This window comes from Seriola dumerili, unplaced genomic scaffold (genome assembly GCF_002260705.1).
Source record: "Seriola dumerili isolate Sdu_G_001 unplaced genomic scaffold, Sdu_1.0 BDQW01000458.1, whole genome shotgun sequence".
NCBI classification, from domain to species: Eukaryota; Metazoa; Chordata; class Actinopteri; order Carangiformes; family Carangidae; genus Seriola; species Seriola dumerili.
The window spans coordinates 183,408-207,566 of record NW_019174713.1 but is presented as its reverse complement, the minus strand read 5'-3'; the positions used below and the strand labels follow the sequence as shown (position 1 = coordinate 207,566).

The following is a 24,159-nucleotide window of genomic DNA, read 5'->3' as shown; positions in this document are numbered from 1 at the left end:
AGAGAGATGTTTGTGAAAATGTCTTTGCTGTAGGAGTTTAGGCTGCACTTATCAATATTTTTCTATATTAATAATGGATCGTTTCATCACTCATTTTGTTTTTTCAGCTGCTGTTTGTGGTGAAACGCTGATAAACAGACGATATTAGCATTGAGCTCGAGCAATATCCAAATATCCCACTATACGCTATTATCAGAAATATTTTCTAAAATACAATCTTGTTTTACTTTTAAAAGACACAGAGACTATTTTACATCATTTTAAGATTTTATTGATTATTTTACCGGCTCTTTTAATACTCTTGTTAAAACAAACTTTTATACGAGAACTTTTCCTGCTTTTACTTTCCCTTGAATTGTTTTCTTTCTTCGTTTTAATTGTTTCATCTGTTTTTCTTCTCTTTGAAATCTTTTGAATTCATTGATTCTTTTTTATAATTACAGCAATTTGTGATGAGGTTTTTGAAAAGTGCTCTAGCAATAAAGATTATTATTATTATTATTATCAATACAATAATTATTATCGCAGTTTTTGAAAATTCAGTTGTTATTTAACTACATAATCATATTATTGTATTTTATGTTTCAGGTATAATTGATGCTGCTTCCAAACTGAGAAAAAAAATCATTATGAAAAATATTAGATATGGTAAAAAATATCTGCATATTTAATATTATTACATATATATATATATATATATGTGTGTGTGTGTGTAGCCTACTAAGCATCTAACTTTTTTAGCTAAAAATGAGTGAATTTTGGACGTACACTCATTAAATTGACAAAAACATGACTCCATATAATGGCTAATGTTGCTCTGTGTAAACTGGATGTAATCAGGCAACTATTTGATAATACTTAAGCTATAACAACAGTATATCATAACAGCATAATGACATCGTATATTCAGTACGACCTAAATTTCATCATTATCAATTTTGAGACATTAACTTAAAAAGTGTTCAACAATATATTTCTATAACAAGATCCCAGCTAAACGAGNCACCTCTTCCTCACAGTCCTTTTTTGACCCCATACATACATATATATATACATATATATATATATATTTAGTATTATAAAAAATAAGTTATTGCGCATCCAAAAAAAAGTGCATTGTATATTTGAAAAATATCTCTTTCTCTCTTTACACTTTTCCATTTTCTTCANTCTTGTTTTACTTTTAAAAGACACAGAGACTATTTTACATCATTTTAAGATTTTATTGATTATTTTACCGGCTCTTTTAATACTCTTGTTAAAACAAACTTTTATACGAGAACTTTTCCTGCTTTTACTTTCCCTTGAATTGTTTTCTTTCTTCGTTTTAATTGTTTCATCTGTTTTTCTTCTCTTTGAAATCTTTTGAATTCATTGATTCTTTTTTATAATTACAGCAATTTGTGATGAGGTTTTTGAAAAGTGCTCTAGCAATAAAGATTATTATTATTATTATTATCAATACAATAATTATTATCGCAGTTTTTGAAAATTCAGTTGTTATTTAACTACATAATCATATTATTGTATTTTATGTTTCAGCTATAACTGATGCTGCTTCCAAACTGAGAAAAAAAATCATTATGAAAAATATTAGATATGGTAAAAAATATCTGCATATTTAATATTATTACATATATATATATATATATATGTATGTGTGTGTGTAGCCTACTAAGCATCTAACTTTTTTAGCTAAAAATGAGTGAATTTTGGACGTACACTCATTAAATTGACAAAAACATGACTCCACATAAATGCTAATGTTGCTCTGTGTAAACTGGATGTAATCAGGCAACTGTTTGATAATACTTAAGCTATAACAACAGTATATCATACCAGCATAATGACATCATATATTCAGTACGACCTAAATTTCATCATTATCAGTTTTGAGACATAAACTTAAAAAGTGTTCAACAATATATTTCTATAACAAGATCCCAGCTAAACGAGTGAAACAGCCTCACAAAGAGTCTGTGGTGCTTCTGTTTCACAGACAAACATTGTTGTAACTGAAATCAGGAACTATATACTAGATATGTACTAGATATGTACAGTGGGGTCCAAAAGTCTGAGATCTCCTTTTTTTCTTGCCAGAAACTCAAACCTGTGCCTCCTCTGGTTTGGTGTGGAGGCGACTTCTCCATCTGTCAGTGACAGAGTTTTTTTTTATTTCTTATTTAGCCTCAGGATCCACACCTTCCTCCCTCACTTCCCCGGCAACCTGAGCAACCACTTGAGAGTTTTCAGTTTCAGTTTTCAGTCGCACTCCCTGAAGCTCCCAGCCGAGAGACGGCGCCACAGACGGGTCCTGAACCCTCCCGGCCTCGCTGCAGAGTCGGGAGAACAAACACATCTGAGAGGAGAAACTTTTCTCACCCAGCTCGTCCCCAGAGGAGAAGATGGCGGAGCCCAGGCGAGAGTTGTAGTGGGAGTTGGCGAAGGCTGTGAAGTTGTTCTGCAGCCGGCGGTGTCGGAGGTAGAGCGCCACCAAGCTGCCGCACACTCCCAGCAGCAGCAGGAAGAGGACGGGGACCACCACGGCCGCCATGTCCCCTGAGTGGCCCTCACCGTGGGAGGCATCACTGGCCCCTGCACAGGAGGGAAAATCAAGTTCACGTTCATGACTTACACTAAAGCTCCGCAACAGACACGATCTCCGTCCAGACTAACACACCTGAGCAATCACACACACTGGGCACGTGCGAGCCGGTGTGAACAGGAAGCAGATTGTCTACTCTGCAGTTGATTAGTTGCATGAACGAGGAACAACAGAGACAGCTGCAGAGTTTAAATACAGAGTTTAACTGAACAACAACAGCTGCTAGCAAAGACAACAAGGTCAGTAACACCTGTATTTCATTATCATGGTGCTTTCACTGCTGGTAGACCAGGCCCAGTCAGGGGTCTACGTCATCGTTTCCAAAGGTCTCAACCCCGGAGTTTTCAAACTAAATCGGGGTCAGCATCGAAAAATGCCAGAGTTGCGTGGACGGGAGGCGAAACCGTAGCAACGGTGTTTTAAAAAACATATATACAGGAATGTGTTGCGGTACCTGCTGTGAGCTGGTTGTAGAGCAGCAGAGCAGGTTCCCCGCACAGCTGACCGCTGAGCAGGCAGCGCGCCTGCACAGAGAAGGTGTAGTTGTGTCCCACCAGCAGGCTGCTGATCCGGAAGTAGGTCTCCGTGGTGTTTCCCAGGTAAGACGTCTGGTTGGTCACGCTGTCGTGCACGTGCACTTCGTACCCCTGTGACCGGGACGACAAGGACGTCAGTGGAGGGAAATGAGAGCAGTAATACAGCGGCCATGACGGTAGAACTACAAGAGATTCATCTTTATTAACACCGAGTTTTTACTTCTGTATTTTCTGATTATATCTGGAAAAAAAAAAGATTCGGAGGCTTTGAGAATTAGTTCAAATCTCATTATCAAATATAATAATATTACTGGTTATATACTACTATATATAAAGTGCCTGTTCTCTCTGTGTAAAGTTAGATTAAAGTTAAACTCGGGTTTCCATAAGGAGGAAGAAAAAGCTGTAACAGCCGCGTTCCCGTCACAGTTTTGCTCAAAATAGAAGCGATTATTTTAGAAAAGTCGACAAAACATGATTGTTAATGTTCTGTGTTTCCATTGAGTGATGTCATGTGAGTAAAGCTGGGTTTTCTCCTCTTGCAACGTCATTTCCAATTAAACATGGCGATGGATTTCCAGCATCTTTTAATTGTTGGGACGACTGCATCCACTGCAGGAGCCATTCGATCGAAGGCCACCTGCTGCACGATTACGTCTGTATTTATATCTATATCCATATTTTTGGGAGATAACTGCCTGTCAATGTTTTCGGATGTCATGCAGCTAAATGTGGGAAACGTGTTTCTTCAAATCGTGCATTAATCAGGTCAGTGGAAACACGGTGACTGCGACACGGAAGATGCCGGTCGGCGGCGCCGCACCCTGCTCTCGTTGAAGCCCTTCTCTCTGACAGCCAGACTCTTCCAGAAGAGGAACACGTGGTCTTTCTCCGTCAGGATCTTCAGAGCCTCCGGAGCCGGAAGAGGAACTGCGGCAGAAGAGAAAACACTCCTTCAAACAACAGGAGTGTCTCTGTAAAGACAAAGACTTGTACTGTGCTGCATGAAGTACATGAGTCTGCAGCACAGCTACAAACACACAGTACTGCACCATGGGATATGGAGTGGTAATTACAGATTTAAGCAACTATGACCATGCCCTGCATTTACACAGTCAAATAGATGTTATAAATAGGGTTGAGATGAATTATTCTTTGCAATTCATCTGTATTTATTGATTTATGTATCAAATTAGTCAAATCACAGTTTGTCTGAAGCGAAAACCAGATTTCAAGCTACAAATCTTCACACTGGATAATCTGGAACCCACAAACCTTTGACGTATTCATTCAATAAATGACTTAAATAATGAAGCAGTTATTAAAGTAGGTGTCACCTGTGCTCAGAGTGAAGCTGGCCTCTTTGCTCATGTTGCGCAGGCGGACAGAGACGCTGTACCGGCCTCCGGCCTCCAGGCCTTTCAGCAGATACTCCACCGTGTTGTTCTGCGTGGTCAGTTTGTAATCCCACTCCACTTTACGGATCACGTCCCGCACGTGGATCGCATACGTCTACAGGACACAGGAAGAACACAAAGGCGCGTTAGATCAAAGCAGCATCGTAGCAGATGATAGAGATCACACTCCCGATGCTTGTCACCATAGTAACGTGAGGCGGCGTCGTACCAGAGGTGCGTTCGGGGCGTCGTACGGCGGCTGCCACTTCAGCGTCGCCTGCGTTTTGTCCACCCGCACGCGGTGCAGGTTCCTCGGCGGCAGCCTCTCGTTGGGGATCATCTTCACCACGGCGTAGTCGGAGGGAGGGCCGAGGAACGGAGACACGGCGCGCACCTGGGGACAGACGACAAACAGGACGTGATGCTGCCGCTCAGGCGACGGTGACCGAGTAACACCAACAAAATACCAGAGGCGATACCGATCAATGCTGTCATCAATCAATGATATCCATATATCACCTGTAATCACTGAGTATTATTACCTGTAGGGAAGTAATAATACTACAGTGGACGCCGACACTGATTAAGGCATCAATGTGTCATGCAGGATTTTAATGGCGTATCCCATGATGCACCTCTCATTCCAAACGTAAACAATGATAAAACTGATAAACATCCTCAGACACAACCCCCCCCCCACCCCCCCAAAAGAAAAGACTAATGAAAAAAATGTAATTAAATGATGTTTACTTTTCACGTCTCGCAATTTAAACTGTTACATTTTTATTAAGACGCAGTTTCTCCTGCATGAGACACATCTGGTTTCCAGATGTTTTCATATAAACACAAAGTTTATGTTTATTCAGTTTATATCAGTAAATTTAATTCTCAAATCAGGATCCAAAACAAAATCTCAGGTTAATTGATTGATTACCTGTCTGTGAACATTTTTAAACAAAGGCTGAAAAACTATTTGTTTAATTTGACTTTTAATTAATTCTCCCATATTTTACTTTTCTTACTGGTTTTCATTTCCATATTTCATCATCCACTGTCTTTCTATTGTCTAACTTCATTGTTCTTCTGTTATTTCATTATCAATATATACTGATAATGTTAATGCCCTAATTCATTCATCAGTGTGTTTCAGTGTATTCAGTCCTCTGCTCACCAGATCTCAGTGTGATCGTTTTATCAACAGGAATTTATAAAAGGAATTTTTGTGGAACATTTTATTAAAGGAGGTTTAACATGATAAAAAGGTCCAGTGCTTATAAAACAGACAGTAAACGCATAAATAAGTTTTAACTATGATTAAAAACAAAACATCTTCCCGCCCCCTCCCATGAAAACACTAAAATTAGGGAAACACTTTCCGTAGCGTTTGAACATCTCATCATCACCGCTGCCAATCGAGAAAGGTAACACGTGGAATATGCTGATGTGATATTTGTCTTTAACTGTGGCTGTTAATCAAAATGAGGCCGTACTTGTAGTTAAACACACACACGAGTTAAATCCCTCACAGGCGTCGTCCTGAGATCAGCTGCTCACTCTTCCTCTCACACCACTCAGGTTTTTGGCAGAGCTGGTTCCCATTTGCACCTGGATTTGTGAAACTTAACGCAGAATAATTTACCACTTCTGTTCCGACTTTTTCTGTATTAGGTAAAAAAGATTGTGGATAATTTAACCCCCCTCCCCCCCCAAAAAACGTCGTCTTTAAACAGACTTCCAGGCTGCTGGGACAAATTTGGCTTCGGTGTGGCAGCCTGGGACCGACGGAGAGATTTTATTTGAGACTTCTGGGAGCTCAGACATCTGCCCAGCGTCTCTCCTGATTTAACACCGCACTAAACCGAGAATGAAAAACTTCACTTCGACACAAACCTGGTGTTGCTTTGTTCGGCGTCAGCAGAAACTCAAACATTATGATTAAAGACGAAGAAAACCCCCGTCAAGACGTCCAGACTCGGAGGGGACGAGGCGTTTAAGTGCGGTGAAATAAAGTCCGTAAAAAAGACTTCAGACTCACCAGGAAGAGATACTGCTCGTCGCTGTCCACTGTCACCGTGAGGCCGAGGGACGTGCTGCGGACCAGGTGAGGACTCCGGTACAGATCCAGGAAGGAGGTGGCATAATACACACCATACATCTACACACACACACACACACACACACACACACACACACACACACACACACACACACAAGTGTCAACTCAGTAAAAATTTCTTTACATCAAAGTCTCTATTAAAGAGCTGGAACATGTTGAGAATCTAAAGGTTCTACTTTATGTGGAAGCATTTAAACGCAGTGATTTGGAGTCACAACATGTTTTAACTCATGACCTCTTAAATTAAAGCTACTTGCAGCCACATGTGGGGTTTTATTGAAGTTGTGAACAGTTAGAAACAGATTATTCTCTCTCACACTGTTTCAGTTTAACACAAATCAGAGGCCTGAAGAGGTAAAATATTCATTTCTCACTATGAAATACACCTGTGTAGTTTTTTTCATCCTTTCCTATTCTGTTAATCATCTTGTGGCCCCTCAGATTTATCTTGGACCCCTCTCGGTCTCCTGACCCACAGGTTGAGACCCGAACATAACGCAGTAAAACACGTTTACACCGGACAAAAAAACCTGCAAAAAAGGGTCAATCACCTGAATTTAACAGGTTTATCAACGGTAAAAGAAAGAAAACAGGATCATTTGGGTTTAAAAGGTCACAGCAGAGAGTCTACAGCCGTATTTATATTTTCCTTTTTGAGTGTAAAATATCGAAGCGTAACGTCAAGGACGCATTTCTGTTCATATAATTTTACAGCTTAAGTGAATGGAAATAAATAACAACGTATTAATAAACTTTTAAAAGTGATTTACAGAAAGAAAAAAACATTGCAATTAAAAACAAAAGAAAAACAAACACATAAACATAAAACACCATAATATAAATGTAATATTTATGTTGTGTTTTTACACGTTTTGGTCCCATGACCTTGAACAGTTCGACGTCCATGTCAGTGATATGTTCCTCAGGTGTGTCGTACCTGTGCAGGGTCTCCAGTGATGGTCCAGCTGCAGTCCACAGCTGTCTGGTTCAGGGCCCTGAGTTTGAGGTAGGGTCTCTCTGGCTGGGTGCCGTTGGTCTGATGGTGGGAGAGGGCGGTGGGACTGTCTCCTATACTGGTGTGGACCCACACGGCCACCTCGTACACCGTCCCTGCTGTCAGGTTCGTAGCTGGACACACACACACACACACACACACACACACACCCACACACACGACACGCTGAGTAACTGGACTGAGATGATGATGATGACGGTGCGTTCAGGCGCCTAAAATGACTCACGGTACCTTTGAGGATCCCCTCTCTGACCGTGTAGTTCTTGCTCTCCTTCACGTGTTTGTCAAACTGCCAGGACAGAATCACGATGTACTGCTTCACCTTAAACAAACACCGGAGACCCGTCAGTGACGCTCACACACACACATACACACAGATACACACACATACACACAGATACACACAGATAAACATCTTCTTATTAGGAATCAGAGTTTGCAGAGAGGCTCTTACATCGTACTGGGAGTTTAAGCTGAACGAGAGACTGATGGAGTCGGAGGTGATGCTGTCGGCGATCACGGAGGGCGGAGGAAGAGCTGCAGCAGAGAACAGCACATTTATTTTATTACCGACATGTTTTCAGTGCGATTTGGTTTTTTTTCTGTCTTCAGGGACTTGAGTCTTTATGTTCCCTTCAACATTTTAATTCGATTTAACTCAACGCAAACTCAGCACTTCCTCCAGGTGTTTCACATTAAAAGCCCCCCCGTCCTTCCAGGGAGGAAACATCCGGAGGAAACGTTGAGTTTTATCAAGTAGAATCTGAATTAACGAGAACAGAGTGAAAACAGTGATGCTCGTTGAATTCAACACAACAGCAACTGGTCATTTTTGTTTTCCTCCAGGTTTATTACGAGACTTTATACTGTGCAACCTCCTGCTAATCTTAAATCTTAATTTAATTTAAGGTTTCTAAATGCTTTAAATAGCTGAACCATGTGTCGTAGTAATTCTTTTGATTTCATCTGAACATTTTACTTTTGCTTGGAGATGAGTGGAAACATGTGGAAGGTTTTAAGGTCGTGTGGTTTGGTGATTTCTGATCTGAAAACAGAAACAGCTGCGCTCCCTGAAGGAGATCCAAACAATCCCACTCTCCCATGTTGGAGTTCACATCACCACGACCTTAAATACCTCGTTAACACCAGCAGGTGACGGTGTTGGAGAAGACCGGCTCACCTTTCTTAGGAGTGATGGATTTAACCGCCGTCCAGTTCCCAACACCTCGACTGGTCACTGCTGCCACCTGGAAACATCGTCTCAGCAACATCAACAAGACTGGACCTGATACTGGTGTGTGTGTGTGTGTGTGTGTGTGTGTGTGTGTGTGTCTTACCCTGAACCTGTACAGAGTGTCCGGCTGCAGCTCCTTCACCTCGGTGCTGGTTGTGATGCATCTCTGTGACGTCCAATCAAGATCTCCACGCTCACTGTATTCAACCTGACACACACACACACACACACGTTGTGACCTCTATCAGTAAAATATTCAGAGGACACATTAACACGTGACGCGGTTTGACGCAGAGAAGAAGAACTCACGATGTATTCCCTGATGAGGCCGTGTCCTTTGTCAGGGGAACTCCAGGAGACCTCCACCGTCCCGTCCTCGCCGTTATCACAAGACAGCTGCAGGTTCCTGGGAGGGTCCGGCACTACGACACACACACACACACACACACACACACACACACACACACACACACACACGTTCATTACGCGTCTGTTTTTTCCCCCGTCAGTCAAAGTGTTTAAAAGTCGCCTACAGTGTTAAACCTGTTACTACATCTGTAACTGTAACATCAATACGATAATCAATAACCATTACCTTTCTGCTCAGTTTAACACTTTTTAATTAATTAATTAATTAATTAATTAATTAATTAATAAGACAAGCTATTGTTTTCAGCTGGACGTTTCTTCTCTTCAGGTAAAAAGCCTGAATACTTGGTATTAACAGGGAGTTTGGACAGATTTGTCTCTAAATCTCCTAAAGATTTAAAATGATAAAGACTTTTCTGTTTAAAATCTTCATTTGAATTTTAACTTGCACAATGTGCACTTGTTCCTTTATTTCAGTAGAAGAAGAAAACTGAAAAAAATGAGAGTAATCAGGTTTCTGACAAGTGAAGCATCATTTCACAAATAGCTACGAACTAAAGATGAGACACAACTACGTCAGCAAGTTAATCACTTAATTAGATTTTGCTTAAATTCCTCCTGCACAGGTAAAACGAGCTCCCTGTACGGCGATCAGGTGATTACCCACCTCCCTCTGGCGTCCTGACCGTGATCACCTCGTTGGTCTTGTGCAGTTTACTGAGACACTGAGTGAGGACCTTGACGTGGTAGGTGGTGTCGGGTTTCAGCACCGTCAGCTTGTAGCTGGTCTTGTTGCTGTGAGTGTCCATGATGGTCCACTGCTGCATGCCCACGAGTCTGAGGAGCGACACACGCTTTATAAACCTCACTCGCACGTGAACGAGCCTCATTTCCACTCCCACTATTAGCCACAAGTGGATGAAGACACTCCCCCTAAATTTACTCTGAACTTTACTGAGACGCTTTAACGAGGCTCCGGACTCCAACACTGTGATCAGTAAATATTAAAACAGGATCAAACAGCTACAGAACGACTCACAATAAATAATAAGGACATGAAAAGATGTCACACAATCATTTCCCTTCATGAAGTGAACGAATGAAGCTCCGTGATTTTATTTCATGTTAAATTACGTCTCGGCTCGTTTTGTGTTTTCTCTGTGACTCGGATCTCTTTTGGAAAAGTGTGTGTTCGTGCATCTGTTATGCTTCTGGTGTCAGTGTTTGACCCGGAGTGGAAGAAGCTCCCAGTGCAGCTGTGATGAGGCCGACTGATACTGAGTCGGTATCTCCAGATGTTTCTGTAAAACAGTCACCTGTAGTAGATGAGGAAGTAGCACGAGTCCACGGGAAGGTTCTTGGGACGAGACCAGGTCAGAGTAATGGCACCCAGGATGTCAGGGGTCCACTGGAGGTTCTGGACTTTATAAGCCAGGGTGTCCACTGAGAGAGAGAGGGAGAGAGAGAGAGGTTATGTGCACAATAACAACCAGTAGGTGGCAGCATTGCACTGCTGTCAGATTCTGTATTGATTCTGAAATAGTTTTTAAAGCGGTTCATGGACCATGAACCAGTGCGGCGCGTCAGGACCTCTGGTACCGGTCTAATCCCTTCGGCCCGAGCAGCTGGAGGTGTATGAAAACGTTCCTCTGGAGTCTGGCTTTTAATCAAACATGGATTTCATTTTATTTTATTCAGTTATTTTATTGTAATTATGTTGTTTTTTTGATTTTCTTGTTTGTTACTGTTTGCTCATGTTATTAAAGCTTTTTTAATTCATTTCATTGAATCTCATTCTCAGCTTTCTCACTTGATTTGATTCATGAGTCTGTGAAGCTGCACTGACCTGTGTGAAAAGTGCTGTACAAATAAAGTTTGATTGATTGATTGATTGATTGATTGATTAAACCACGAGCTTCCTAACATCATGTATCATCAGACTGTCCAGCGGCTCATTGGGTGAGAGACAGTGTGGACGTACGGGTGCAGTTGTCCTCGTCGCTGTGGTCCGAACAGTCCAGGAAGCCGTCGCACCTCTCGCTGTCCAGCACGCAGGCCTCGCCGTCAGAGCAGCGAGTCCCGTTGACACAGAACAGAGGCCCACGTGTGGCTGGAGAAGAACAGAGAGGGGGGGGGGCAGTTTTATATTGTTGTTATTCAATGATGTGTATCTGATGTGCTGCGAATCGTCTGAATCAGATGCTTTTCTGTATTAATGGATCATAAAATGTGATCGGATCTTCATCTGACTCACAAGTACAAATAAACACAATGTTCTTGAGCTAAAAAACACACAAACAATTAAACTGTTTGTGTCTTTATTGCCAACGACCATTAAAGGTTCACTGTGTTGACAGAAATCATAAAGTGGTGGAAACACCAACGACCTCAAACAGTCTCCTGAGATCTGCTCAGATTTCAGCTGCAGGTTTTGAGTTTCATTTCCAAAAGCAAAATCTGATGAATGAATCTCAGCTGACGTCAGGACGCAGGACAGATTCACATTGTGACGTAAGGAGGATTTAAATGTGCCTCACATTCAGCAGTAAGTATATATCGTCTAATCTGAATCCCTCCTTCCTCCTTAAATCGCAAACAGGCGAGACTCACGGCAGTGCGCTTCATCAGAGCCGTCCTGGCAGTGGAGCTGCCCGTCGCAGCGCTGCCAGTCGGGGATGCAGCGGGGGGGTCGGCGACACAGGAACTGACCCCGACCGCAACGGCCGGGGGAGGGCGGGGGAGGAGGGGCCTGGGTGGGTGCGGGAGCCAGCGTCACAGAGCCGTTCACAGCTGTCAGAGAAAACACAGAGAACAGAAGAGAATTATTGTTTTTATTAATTAACTTGTTTATTTCTTCTTTTATGCTAAATTAGAATTTATTGCTAAGCTGCTAAAATTAACAAATTAATAAATCAATTCTTCAAGAAAACTAAAATATCACTTATAGAAACAGGATGTCGACAACTGTTGTTTTCTTTTCTAAATGAAGGATCGTTTTTGTTTTTGTTTTCTATCCTTCCTTCATGATATTAACATTTACATGTTGGTGGGAGGAGACACTGTGTATCATGTTACACCTGTTATTGGATCATTTTCTGTTCCTGATAAAAAAACATTTAACACAAAAAGAAATTTACATAATATATAATAATAAGATATAAAGCACAAAAAAAACTCTCGACCAATCAGCAGACGGGGGCGGTACCTGTGGGACAGCCGAGCTCGTCGCTGCCATCGGGACAGTCGGCGTAGCCGTCACACACCCAGGTGTTGATGATACAGGCTCCAGAGCCGCAGTGGAAGCGGTTGGGGGCGCAGGTCGAGGGGCCGGGGGCCACGGTGTGAGGAGTAACGCCACCTGGAGGAGGAGGAGGAGGAGGAGGAGGACGAGGAAACAAAAGAGAGAGATCTGAGTATCAGAAACACTGAAATAAATACTGTAAAATAATATGTATGTGCTTTTGTATGCTAGATTAAAAGAAAAAGTAAATGAAAAAATAATAATAATTAATCTTAATTATCAAACTCAGCCAGATCCCTTCACACAGCGGCAGCACAAATGTTTGTTAGTATATAAATATATATTAGATCTGTGGTTGATGGTTTGAAGATCAATCAGTGCAGGAGTGAAGGAAAACATGGAGAGTGAGGTAAAGTGGGGACGTCGTGTGTTTACAAGTTTGTTTTTGTTAACAATGAGATGTGACGTCACTTCTGAAGAACACCGGCCTACAGACGCACCTGTGCACTGCGCCTCGTCAGACCAGTCGCCACAGTCGTTCTCCCCGTCACACTTCCACCACGTGGGAATACAGCGTCCGTTTCTGCACTCGTACTGGAAATACCTGGAGCAGCCCGGGACCTCGGTGGGAGCGGCTGCAGCACAGAGAGTTAAAGTTCAACACAGCTGTCGATCACTCCTGACGAACACAATCATTTACTCCTCCTCCTCCTCCTCCTCCTCCTCCTCCTCCTCCTCCTCCTCACCACAGTTGGCCTCGTCGGAGTAATCCCCACAGTCGTCCATGCCGTCACACTTCCACTCCAGGCTCACACACACTCCGTTGGCACACTGGAAGGTGTAAGAGTCACACACTTTGCCAAATTCAGACGGTGTGGCTGAAAAGAAAACGCACATATTAGATCAGACTTTTATTTACATTATCTGTCGGTGACCAAATCAGAGCGTAAACGGGAATTTTAGGGCAAAAACATTTAAAAATCGTAAACACAGGTTATAAACGACAGGATTTTAAGTCTAATTTAAGGTCTAGTATCAATCGGTTTGGTAAAGAAATGAAAGAAATAAGAGAGAAACATGATCAGACAAGCTCATACTCTAGAAGTAGTTTCACAACCAAGTAAAAACAAGAGAGACGGAGCAGCTGTTCCAGATGTTACCGGCACAAAAAGACCGATTTAAAGAGTCACTGTTGAGGTGCACAGGTGTGTGAGAGGCCCAGTGTGAACACGCCTCCTCTTCTCATGCAGTGTTTCGTGTCAGTGCTGATTTTATCTGGCAAACATCACACACAGGTGGATTTACGGTTTCAACCGAATACAGGTCTCGTGGTTCTGCGTCCCGACCTGTTTTCAGGGGCTGCGTTTGTCATTTCTCCTCACCGCATCCGGCGTACTCGGCGTCCTCGTCGGATCCGTCCTCACAGTGTTTGATCCCGTCACAAACCAGAGACTGGAACAGACACTGGGCTCGGTTCTTGCAGACAAACTCCATGTAGCGGGTGCACAGGGGGTCTGAGGGGGAAAGACACAAAGCAACACACGAAATGACGCATCAACAACACGCAGCGTAAATAAGAAGTATTACATATAAATATTACATATTACATATACTGGCTGTTTCCCGGCGTCTTTATATGTTCCTGTCTCCAGGTAACCCTGTTGTTTCTGTTATGGAGGCTGGAACGCCGCCATCTTGGTCTGTGTGAGTCAGTGGCCTCTTCAAAAAGCGTAACTCACACTGAATCTGAATGTGTGCGTCACTTCTGCGTGTTTACAGAGTGTAGGACTGTGTGTGTTGTGTACGTCTGACGCCTCGCGCCTCGGGAGGGGTCACTCACCACAGTTGTGTTCATCTGCGCCGTCCGGACACTCCTGGATGCCGTTGCAGTGGACGGTGGCCGGCAGGCAGGTGTCGTTGGAGCAGAGGAAGCCTTTACACCGAGTTCCCTCTGGAAACAAACACACAAAATGAAGAACTATTATGGGGCGCCGCGGCGGCTCACCTGGTAGAATGCCTACCACGTAGGTTTAGTCCTAACTGCAGCTGTCGTGGGTTCGAGTCCGACCCACAGCCCTTTGCTGCATGTCATCCCCTGTCTGTCTCTCCCTGACCTTCCTTCCTATCTCTTTCCTGATAAAGTGCTCAGTACAAACAAAACTGACTTGTTTAAGTAATAATAATAAGCTTTATTCGTTTATCATCTTTCATACAAGAAATGAAAAGAAAAGATATAAAAAGAACAGAAAAACATGGTAAAAGAACTGATCTAAAATGAAAAACATTTAATTAATGTAAAATGATGAATAAAATAATAAAGCATTAAATAAGAAGACATTTAAAGTAAAGAACTCACCACAGTATCGAAGGTCTTCATCCGAGTCGTCCTGACAGTCGTCGTCGCCGTCACACACCCAGCGCTGTGGTATACAGTGACCCGTGTGACACTGGAAGCTGCTGGCCTCACACGTATGGTGGCCCACTAGGGAAAAAACACAAGAGAGATTAACAGCTACCACTGGAACACACGGTGTAGTTTCATTTCTAACAGGCGTCATGTGGTCGGTCACCTGTGCAGTTGGCCTCGTCTGACCAATCCCTGCAGTCGTTGTCTCCGTCGCACCTCCACGCCTCGCGGATACAAACACCTCGAGCACATGTGAACTCCCCGGGGCCGCACTGGTGAGACTCTGAGAAATGTACCGACAAAAAATCAATAATATAAAGGATCAGTTTTAAATACAAAGATACAGAAGTAAAAAACTACAAATAAATCAAGAAACCACAGATTATATTCACATAAAGATCTTTAGGAATCAACTAACTTGTACAATAAACACTTCGAAAAGGTTGCAAAATAAAATTTAAGCACATGCTTATATATTTTTTTCAATTACAAGAGGTAATACAGAAGAATTTACTGTTATTCTCCATGTTTTTAGAACATTTTACATATAAAATGTGAATGTGGTTCCACAGGGCTCTGTTCTGGACCCAGTCATAAACTATTGTTTTTTCTATTACAAAATAATTTAATGTGTCAGTAGAAACTCGTCTCTGCCACCTTTAAAGTTTGTCTGAATGTGCATTAGCTGCTAAATCGGACGCCTCCAGGGCCGCTGGAGAATTACTGTATCTGACAGTAAGTGAATTACAATTCTTTGATTTTGGAGAAACGTAGAAATCCCTGCAGCAGATACAGATTATTGAGAAAGCTGCCAAAGTAAGTAGAGATCCGAACTCGCAAGGTTTAGCCTCCATTTACAGCTTTTTACTAGAATTTTACTTTTTGAGCTTAAAAAACAATTCCCTAAAACACATTTTTAAACACTTCTTCATGCACAAAAACACTTAAATAATGTTTTCATTTTTCTATTCTTATTAATAGTAAAAAAAAAAGCCAAAAGCTTCATTCTGAACATTATTAACGTTATTTTAACTAAATGACATTAATGCTAAAGGTCTGTCAAAGCCTACAACACATATTATGTATATTAGACAGTGAAGTTAAAGTCCACGAAAATAGAATAAAACTAAAAATAAAACTAGAATCACGTCCTCGTGGTTTTCTGCCTCCTCCGCTCGGACTAGTTTCAGGTCACACCCCTGTTTATCCAGAGTCATAGAAAATATGAATCATTTGTGTGAAATGTGTTGAGAAACGGCTAAAAAGTGTTTTGTGATGTCACCGTGACCTTTGACCTTTGATCCCCAAAATCAAATCAGAGTCCAGGTGAACGTTTGTGCCAGATGTGAAGGGATTCCCTCGAGATATCGCGTTCCATTGGCCAAAATCATGTTTTGTGAGGTCACAGTGACCTTGACCTTTGACCTTTAGCCACCAAATTCTAATCAGTTTATCCTTGAGTCCGAATGAATGTTTGTGCTTTATTTGAAGACGTTCTTTCAAGGCTTTGTTGAGATATTGTCTCCACAAGAATGGGACGAACAACCGGAAAACATGCAAAAAAAACACTTAAATTATGATTTAATTTTTGTATTTTGTTGATTTTTTTACTTATTAACTGTAAAAAAAACACCAAAAGCTTCGTTCTGAACATTAACTACAAAATATTAACACTAACAGTCTGTCAACACATTTCTTTATGTCTTTCAGGACTGAACAACCAGCAGTTGTGTCTTACCACAGTGCTCTTCGTCACTGTTGTCTCCGCAGTCGTCCTCGTGGTCACATTTGAAGGCCAGCGGGATGCAGGAGCCTGACGCCACGCAGCGAAACTGGTTGGACGGGTCACAGGTCGTCGTGGCTACGAGTGAGCGGGACGCAAACGAACAGAGAGAGACAGACGGATAAATATGTATGTAAACAATATTTTTTAATCCACGCTGTGAGAAGAGAGAGACGCTCCTGGAGACTTACGACACTCCTGCTCGTCACTCATGTCTCCGCAGTCGTTGTCGCTGTCGCACTTCCAGATGCTGCTGATGCAGCGGCCGTTGGAGCAGCGGTACTGGTTGGGCAAACAGCTGTGCTCTGATTGGAGGAAAACGAAGGATCACACGCAAACCGCTAATTAATGAGCCGGTTTCCAACAGAGATGAGCTCGTACGTCTCACAGCACGTCACCGTTATGATTGTGTCTCACCGGTCTTGACGCAGGTGTTGTTCTGGAGCTGGTAGCCGCTGGGACACTGACACTGCAGCTCGCCGTTGGGCATGGTCACGGTCGGAGCGCCGTCCGGGCAGACGCAGGTGTGCCGGTGGCCGGGCTGAGGCAGACACAGCAGGCTGCACGGCTGGTCGGCGCAGGCGTTGTGGCCTGGAGGACGAGCATCAGATCAGTTTTCATTCTCTCTAACTCAGCGCTTCCAAACCTCTTCCAAATCTCAAACAAGACGACCCACATCCGACCCCGTAACAACACGGACGCCAAATAACACGTTCTCAGAGCAGCTCTTATCTTAATGAGAACGACTGAACATTCTGGATGAACAGGAAGCAGGACAAACTCTTTTTCTTCCTGTTTCTAGTTTTTGTCATGGACGTAATCTGTCAGTGAGACTGAGACAGGAAACAAGGACAGGAAGTGGTCCGACAACATGAAAAGTTCCTGTCATTGTCTTGTCACAGAGGCAGGTCTTGATATAAGACATAAACTCTCTAAACTATTTGCCTTAATTAACACAGTGTTCAGGGTTTGTTCATAAACATGTGGATGTTTTACTCCGAGCTAAGATTCTTGTTCAGCTTCGTCTCCACTCTCTGATCTTTTACCTCGGTTCTTCCCCTTATAGAAGATCTTCAGGTCCATGACTCCGGTCAGCCTCCCAACAATCAGCTCGTTGTTCTGGGAACCAGCTTTTGGAGCTTTGAAGATTCCCATCCTGGACCAGTCGTCCCAGTACAGGTCGTTCTGAAAAGAAACCATTGAGCAGGGAGGAGCTTCAGAGAGATTTTCACCAATAAACTTCTTTGTTTCTCTACATTTTTAAACATCTAATCCAACAAGTACGTTTATACGGTGTGTACTGGCTCACCTTGAAGACGGCGATGGCGTACGGGTGGGGCAGCCCCTCCATGAGGACGCTCCGCTGGCCCCCGTTGAAGTTGGCCCTCTCGATGCGGTCGCTGTAGGCTTCGGTCCAGTACAGCCAGTGGTCGTCGGCCGTGATCCCGTTGGGCCAGCGGACGCCGTCCGACACGATGCAGGACACGTTGGTTCCGTCCATGTAGCTCCGGTAAACGCCGGCCGCTCGGTCCCCCCAGTCGGTCCAGAACATCATGCTGAGGGAAGATTACAGCGTGAATTTAACTGGAGTTATCACTGGTTAATCTAAAACTGGTGCATTGTTTTATGGTTATTATGCGCTCAGCACGGACACTTTCATCTGCTCTTCTACTGTCGGAAAAATCTAAATCCTAAAACAGGAATTTTGTGCTTAATCTGATTTATTCTAATTGAGATTGAACTGTGTACGGAGGCAAAAATAATTCCAGTTTGCCTGGTGTATCGATCCTGAGCGACTCCTTCCTTATAAACACGAGAGTGATCGGCCTTATTTTCCCCTGATGAGAGACACAGGCAGGAGGGAAGAGGGAAACGAGCGGTGAGGCAGCAAAAAATTTATTTGCCGACTGAAACAAAAAAGAAAAAAAGAAAAAGAAAAAATGACCAGCTGAGCTCGGCGTAAATGAAAGCAGAAGTGTGTTTGCAGAAGTGGAACCAAATCTTTGTGATGGTCAACGTGGGTGTGTCTGGATAGTGTCTGGTCCCCCCTCCCCCCATCAGATAGACGAATGAGGGCTGAGGGTTACCAGACCAGAGGTCGAGGCAAAGGTTAAAGCCTGTAGCCGTGACGATAAAAGCCATGACGTGTCATTTTTTGTGACACTCAGGCTGAATTAAATCAGAAATAATTAGGTTTAAATTAGTTGGTTTTTCTTTATGTTGGTTTCTTAAATTAAAGATGACGCGTGTGTGTGTGTGTGTGTGTGTGTGTGTGTGTGTGTGTGTGTGTGTGTGTGTGTCTTCACCTCTCTCCAGGAAGCAGAACCAGAGCACGGGGATGTTCCAGGATGGAGGAGTTGAGCAGAGTGTGGCGTAAATCTCCATCAGGGTTAGAAACCTTCAAACACACAACAACAGGGAAACTGTTTTATTCACCTGTATGTTTTATCATGTTCAGTGTTTGACCTCTGATAACCTCTGATAACCTCTGATAACCTCTGATAACCTCTGAGAACCTCTGAGAACCTCTGGGCCGGTTTCACACAGATATGTGGAACTGGTCTGTCGTGTTGGTCCAGAAAACAAAGACTGACTCATTCTAAGACAAAAACATTACACACCTTACCCCCCCACCCCCCCCAGGCTAACTCAGGCCTAAGACCAATGTTACCATGGTAACAATCAATGACACCAGTAGCACCCAGCTACAAAAAAACAAAACAAAAACATGGCTCATAGTTTGTGGTTTGCTGATGTTGTTCTGGAGAGAAAAGAGAAAAGAGTTTTTAGATTTTTCTTTTTATTGTTTCACTCTTCCTCGGTCGGCCATTTTTATCATTATTGAAAAAAGTCTCAATTTACCCAGAATTCATTGTAACACAATCCGGCTTAAGATAGTAAAGAACTAAACTGCTTTGTGCAACACTTCGATACCTCGATCTTCTGCGCTCCAGCGTCGACCCAGTAGAGCAGTCTGCTGATGGGGTCAAAGGTCAGGGCCTCCACGTTCTGCAGGTCTTTCCTCACGACGACCTCCTGACCCGTGCTGCCGTTCAGACACAGACGCTGCAGGAGACAAGGAGAACACCAGTGATAAACACCGAGAACAGACGCTCATATGAACGAGCTCCGTCTAAAACAAACTGTATCGGCGCTCTGGTCTGCGTCAGAGAAAATCAGAGTCGGTGGTGAACCTGTATGGTGTCCAGAGAGATGTCGGCCCAGTACAGGCAGTTCTTGTCGTAGTCAAAGTCCAGGGCCACGGCCTCCCTGAGTCCGGCCAGAGGCAGGGCCTGGTCTGTGCCCGTGGCCAGGTCGTAGCGGTGGATGGAGTTCCTCACGGCGTACAGGATGAACTCGTTACTCTCTGCAAGGACACGAGACACAGGACTGATGAGAGGAGACGCAACAACGTCGAGTGCGGAGAATCCCGAGTCTGTGGAGTTCACCCGTGAGACTGAGTGACATTTCGTTCTCTTAGTGACGTGAGATACGTTTCGCTTCGTTCATACAATAACTGCGTCAAAATGGACTCGGAGCTGGGCCGCTGCGGTTAGGACTAAGCCTTCGTGGTACTCGCTCCACCAGCTGAGCCACGTTCACCCAAAACTTCTTAAACATCTTAACTTGTGGTTTTTTCCAAAGACGTTCTCATCACATCAAGATTATTTTATGTTTTATTTTCAGATGAATTCACAGATTCACTCACACAGTTTTCTGATCTTCATCCTCCGACAACGTCCTATTAGAAGTTTTTATTCTACAGTTACATCTTTTCCCTCAGTGCAGGTTTAGAGAATATATATATATATATTTTCTTCACTTTCCTCATGTTACAAGAGTTCGTTTCAGCAGATTCACGGTTTGATTTCAGACGTGTTTATGAAGCAACATCCCACTGAGACACATTCAGCCGCAGATTAAGAACAGATGCATCAAATCCTGTGATTATACTGAACTTCTGAAACTGAAATCAGTTTTATAAGAAAGGAAACACCTCAATGATAGACACGATACTTTTAAGAGTGTGGTCCCATGTGTGCTGCTTTCTTAAATCTAATAAAGTGCAGGTTTACCTCCGACGGGACAGGGCAGCATCTCTCCATCCAGCCTGGACTCCACGTCTCCTCCACTGCAGCTGTCCCCTGGAACCTTCCTGTAGCTGCAGCAGCAACAAAAAAAAAAGGAAAAAGAAGAAGAAGAAGAAGAAGAGATGCATTTCCCTCAGTCGGACACTTGGTGGTGCTCTCACCAAACACATCCGCCGACAGCAACAGCACGGCGGTGATGAACCAATGAGGACGGAGGCTCGTTTGCATTTGGAGGAAGTCCCCAAGTAATAGAAACTCATTAACATAATAATAATTGATGACTGCAGCTCCTAATTATCATGTTGTAAGCAGCAGGTACAGAGGTTTGTATCTGCACTTTGAGAATCAGATTTATGGCTTTAAGCCCAAGGTGACAATTTAACGACCACCTGTCTCGCAGCGGTTGATGGTTTAGCTTAGCCGCTACACGTTGTGCTAACAAACCACATTCTTCCTCTGTGGTTGGTTAATTGCAGCTTACCCTTTGCTGCGGCGGTAGGTTGTACCAACGGGACAGGGAACTGGAGGAGCGTAAAGGTCGCCTAAGAACTCGGGGTCAGGTACGCACACCTGCAGAGACAGGTCCTCGCTCAGCTTGAAGCCGTAGTCACTGGAAGGAGGAAGAGGAGGAAGAGGAGGAGGACGAGGAAGAGGAATAAAAACAACCCGTTATTCTGCCCTCTGAGTATTGATCACCTGCATTTTAAATGAGTTGTAACGGGAGCTCAGGAGCTCAGGCTTAGATAAATATATTGGTTTCCCATCAGTTCCGTCTACCTGTGATATGACAGAAGCCCCGCCCACACTAACGCTAATGAATACAGATTTTAATTTCTAACTCTTTTAGCTCAGTCACTGTCTTAAGGAGCTCTTTAACAATCAATAATAATTGTTTGGACAAAATGAATTTGTCGGTTCCTCTTGGTCGTTTTAGATTCTTCATCTGTGACTTTTAATTTCTGTTTGAAGGTTTTAATTGATTCTCGTCATTACATTATTTATTAATTGTACTTACATGTCTGTTTTAATTGATGTTCTGTTTTTAACTGGTACTTTCATCTACTCAGCATCATCGTAAATGAGAGCTTTACCCTCTATGATTTTCGAGTTTAAATAAAAATAAAGACAAATATAAATTTATATATAAAAATTAATAAACATGAACCAGAAAAATCCTTTTCTAACAGATGTTTAGAGTTAGTTTGTTCTGTGCAGTGGTTGTTGAGTCACAAGAAAAATATGATGAATTTGTCAGCTGGACTTTGGGAGACATTTCAAGGAGGATAAAAGGAACCAGTGCACACCTGAGCTTGACCTGTAGTGTCACATGACAGTGAACAAACATGAGTCACGTGTCACGTTACGAGCTGTGACACATGAACAAAACAGTGACATTTTGTTCATTCTGATATTAAAATTAAAGTGAAAAACAGCTTTTTCAGACATGAAACGCTTCCTGTTTGCAGCTTTGTTGCAAACACACGGGCGTGTTTCCTTTCAGTCGACTGACTCGGTGCAACACATTTCACCTCTACTCATGCACATCTGTACAAGCCTGTCACCAGATGTCCTTTGGTTCTTATGCTCTTCACTTTTGCAGGGAGCACCTCACCTCAGAGCTAGGTAGCTACTGCTAGTTAGCTTGTAAGCTGGTTTAACCTCTTCAGTCTGTGTTAGCAGCAAGACTTGGAGTCCATTGTTTGGTCCTTGTTAGCTCCTGCATCACTGATCGGCTGCTTTCTGTTTAATTACACTAACTGTACTATCCGCAATGAGCGCTAAAGCTAACCCTGCGCAGAAGAAGTCCTCCATCCTCCGACGTGTGACTTCTCTTTTCAAGCTAAGGCCCAGCGTGAGGCCTGTACACGGGGTTCCTCCTCCTGCTTGAACCAGCAACGGTAAAAGAAATTGTCCCTGACTTGACTCAAGAGTCAAAAACAGTCTCTACCGCTCCACAATCAAAGAGTACTCGGCGGCTGTATCATTGCTGTCATGTTGATTTTGATGGAGTGACGCCAGGCGTTGGAGGCTCCGGCTAAGGCCTATGGTTAAATCGAGCGTCTCCTCATGGGATTTGCTGTCGGTGCTTGAGGCCCTTTGTGGTTCTCCATTCTTCGCTCCTTCTCTCTCTGACGTTTGCTGATCTCCACACTCTGTCCTACCTGAACTCAGTTTGCTGCTAACTGTCTGAAGGTTGCCTCCACAGCAACGAGCTCAATGGTCTCTTGACTTTTTTCGTCCCCCCTCCCTTTGCATCAGAGGAGCAGGAGGAGCACACCCTGTGTCCTGTGCCTGTGTCGCACTGGACTGTGGAGGCTTATAACAGCAAAGGTGTCCCCTCGCCTCAGGGTGCCTTTGACCGAGGCTACGGGCTTTGTTTAAAGACCGGTCCGCGGGGGATATCTGTGCAGCAGATGGTTTTTCGTCGTTGGCTCATTCTGTCCTCTCTGCTAGGACCGTGATTCACCGGTGCATCGGGGGTTTTCGCCTTTCATATGTTGCTCCAAGTGAATCGACTGATAGAGAATGAAAGGTGCTGACTATAACTTCTGTTCCTCGAGCTGAGGGACAACTGTGGCGCCGTGTCTTGTTTCTTTACGACTGACTGAGTTACAGACAACAACAATCACTGATGACACTGGGAGTAAGTGAGGAATATGTATATGTTGTGCGTGTCCCTCCCTCACCACTCGTAGTCCTGGCGTGTGCAGGAGCAGTTGGAGACGGTGACGGGCCGGTCGAAGTCTTCCCCGTTGAAACACGTGGCGTGAGGAGCTCGTCTCTTGAAGGTTATCTCTCTGCCCAGCAGACACTCGTTACCGTGCTCGTCCGACGGAGACCAGCGCTTGTAGTCGGCCTCTGAACACGGCACACCTGGAACAGATGTTAGATTGGTAATATATAATGTAGTAAGTCGCTAATTTGGTACGTTTCTACATTTCACAATGACTTTTTTTATTTTACTTTGTACAAACCTTACACCGACCTAAGTCAACTGAACTTTGCAATGTCCTTGTAAAGTTTATTTAAGCCACATTTCCTGATTTTTGCACAAACAAATTTCTTTCTGCTCATTTTCAATGTTAGCTGCTACGAGACTCATGCTAAAGACGCTAAAGACGCTAAAGACGCTAAAGATAATTTCTTAAGAGACATTTATTCTCGACTTTATGATCCTCCAACAACTGCTCCTTCAACTGTAGTGACAAGTGTAACTAACTGTAAACAGTCATCGCAGTTAATCCAAACAAACAGCTGCTTCATGACCCACATGCTAGGCAGCAAAAGAAGCTAACATGTCTTTATTGAGCTAACTGGATAAAATCTATGGAAGCCTACAGGGGACTATATTCAAAAGATAATGT

At 43.3% G+C, this 24,159-nt stretch overlaps 1 protein-coding gene across 1 annotated transcript in view; it reads right to left on the bottom strand.

The window, feature by feature from the left end:
- sorl1 (sortilin related receptor 1) overlaps positions 1–24,159 on the bottom strand; it is an 87,578-nt gene that overhangs the window by 1,444 nt on the left and 61,975 nt on the right. Inside the window, exons 14-47 of the mRNA XM_022762983.1 lie at positions 23,482–23,668; positions 21,276–21,404; positions 20,780–20,865; positions 19,898–20,070; positions 19,638–19,769; positions 19,010–19,101; positions 18,013–18,259; positions 17,750–17,888; positions 17,121–17,294; positions 16,895–17,008; positions 16,659–16,781; positions 15,084–15,203; positions 14,870–14,995; positions 14,354–14,464; positions 13,896–14,027; positions 13,260–13,391; positions 13,014–13,148; positions 12,478–12,630; positions 11,883–12,062; positions 11,254–11,382; positions 10,589–10,715; positions 9,940–10,109; positions 9,213–9,325; positions 9,007–9,111; positions 8,850–8,916; positions 8,124–8,206; positions 7,901–7,991; positions 7,592–7,782; positions 6,574–6,693; positions 4,768–4,932; positions 4,479–4,653; positions 3,965–4,071; positions 3,060–3,252; positions 2,383–2,595 (exon numbers count right to left, since the gene is read on the bottom strand). Coding sequence (XP_022618704.1) covers positions 2,383–2,595; positions 3,060–3,252; positions 3,965–4,071; positions 4,479–4,653; positions 4,768–4,932; positions 6,574–6,693; positions 7,592–7,782; positions 7,901–7,991; positions 8,124–8,206; positions 8,850–8,916; positions 9,007–9,111; positions 9,213–9,325; positions 9,940–10,109; positions 10,589–10,715; positions 11,254–11,382; positions 11,883–12,062; positions 12,478–12,630; positions 13,014–13,148; positions 13,260–13,391; positions 13,896–14,027; positions 14,354–14,464; positions 14,870–14,995; positions 15,084–15,203; positions 16,659–16,781; positions 16,895–17,008; positions 17,121–17,294; positions 17,750–17,888; positions 18,013–18,259; positions 19,010–19,101; positions 19,638–19,769; positions 19,898–20,070; positions 20,780–20,865; positions 21,276–21,404; positions 23,482–23,668 — 4,734 coding nt within the window. The remainder of the gene's footprint in view (positions 1–2,382; positions 2,596–3,059; positions 3,253–3,964; positions 4,072–4,478; positions 4,654–4,767; positions 4,933–6,573; positions 6,694–7,591; positions 7,783–7,900; positions 7,992–8,123; positions 8,207–8,849; positions 8,917–9,006; positions 9,112–9,212; positions 9,326–9,939; positions 10,110–10,588; positions 10,716–11,253; positions 11,383–11,882; positions 12,063–12,477; positions 12,631–13,013; positions 13,149–13,259; positions 13,392–13,895; positions 14,028–14,353; positions 14,465–14,869; positions 14,996–15,083; positions 15,204–16,658; positions 16,782–16,894; positions 17,009–17,120; positions 17,295–17,749; positions 17,889–18,012; positions 18,260–19,009; positions 19,102–19,637; positions 19,770–19,897; positions 20,071–20,779; positions 20,866–21,275; positions 21,405–23,481; positions 23,669–24,159) is intronic.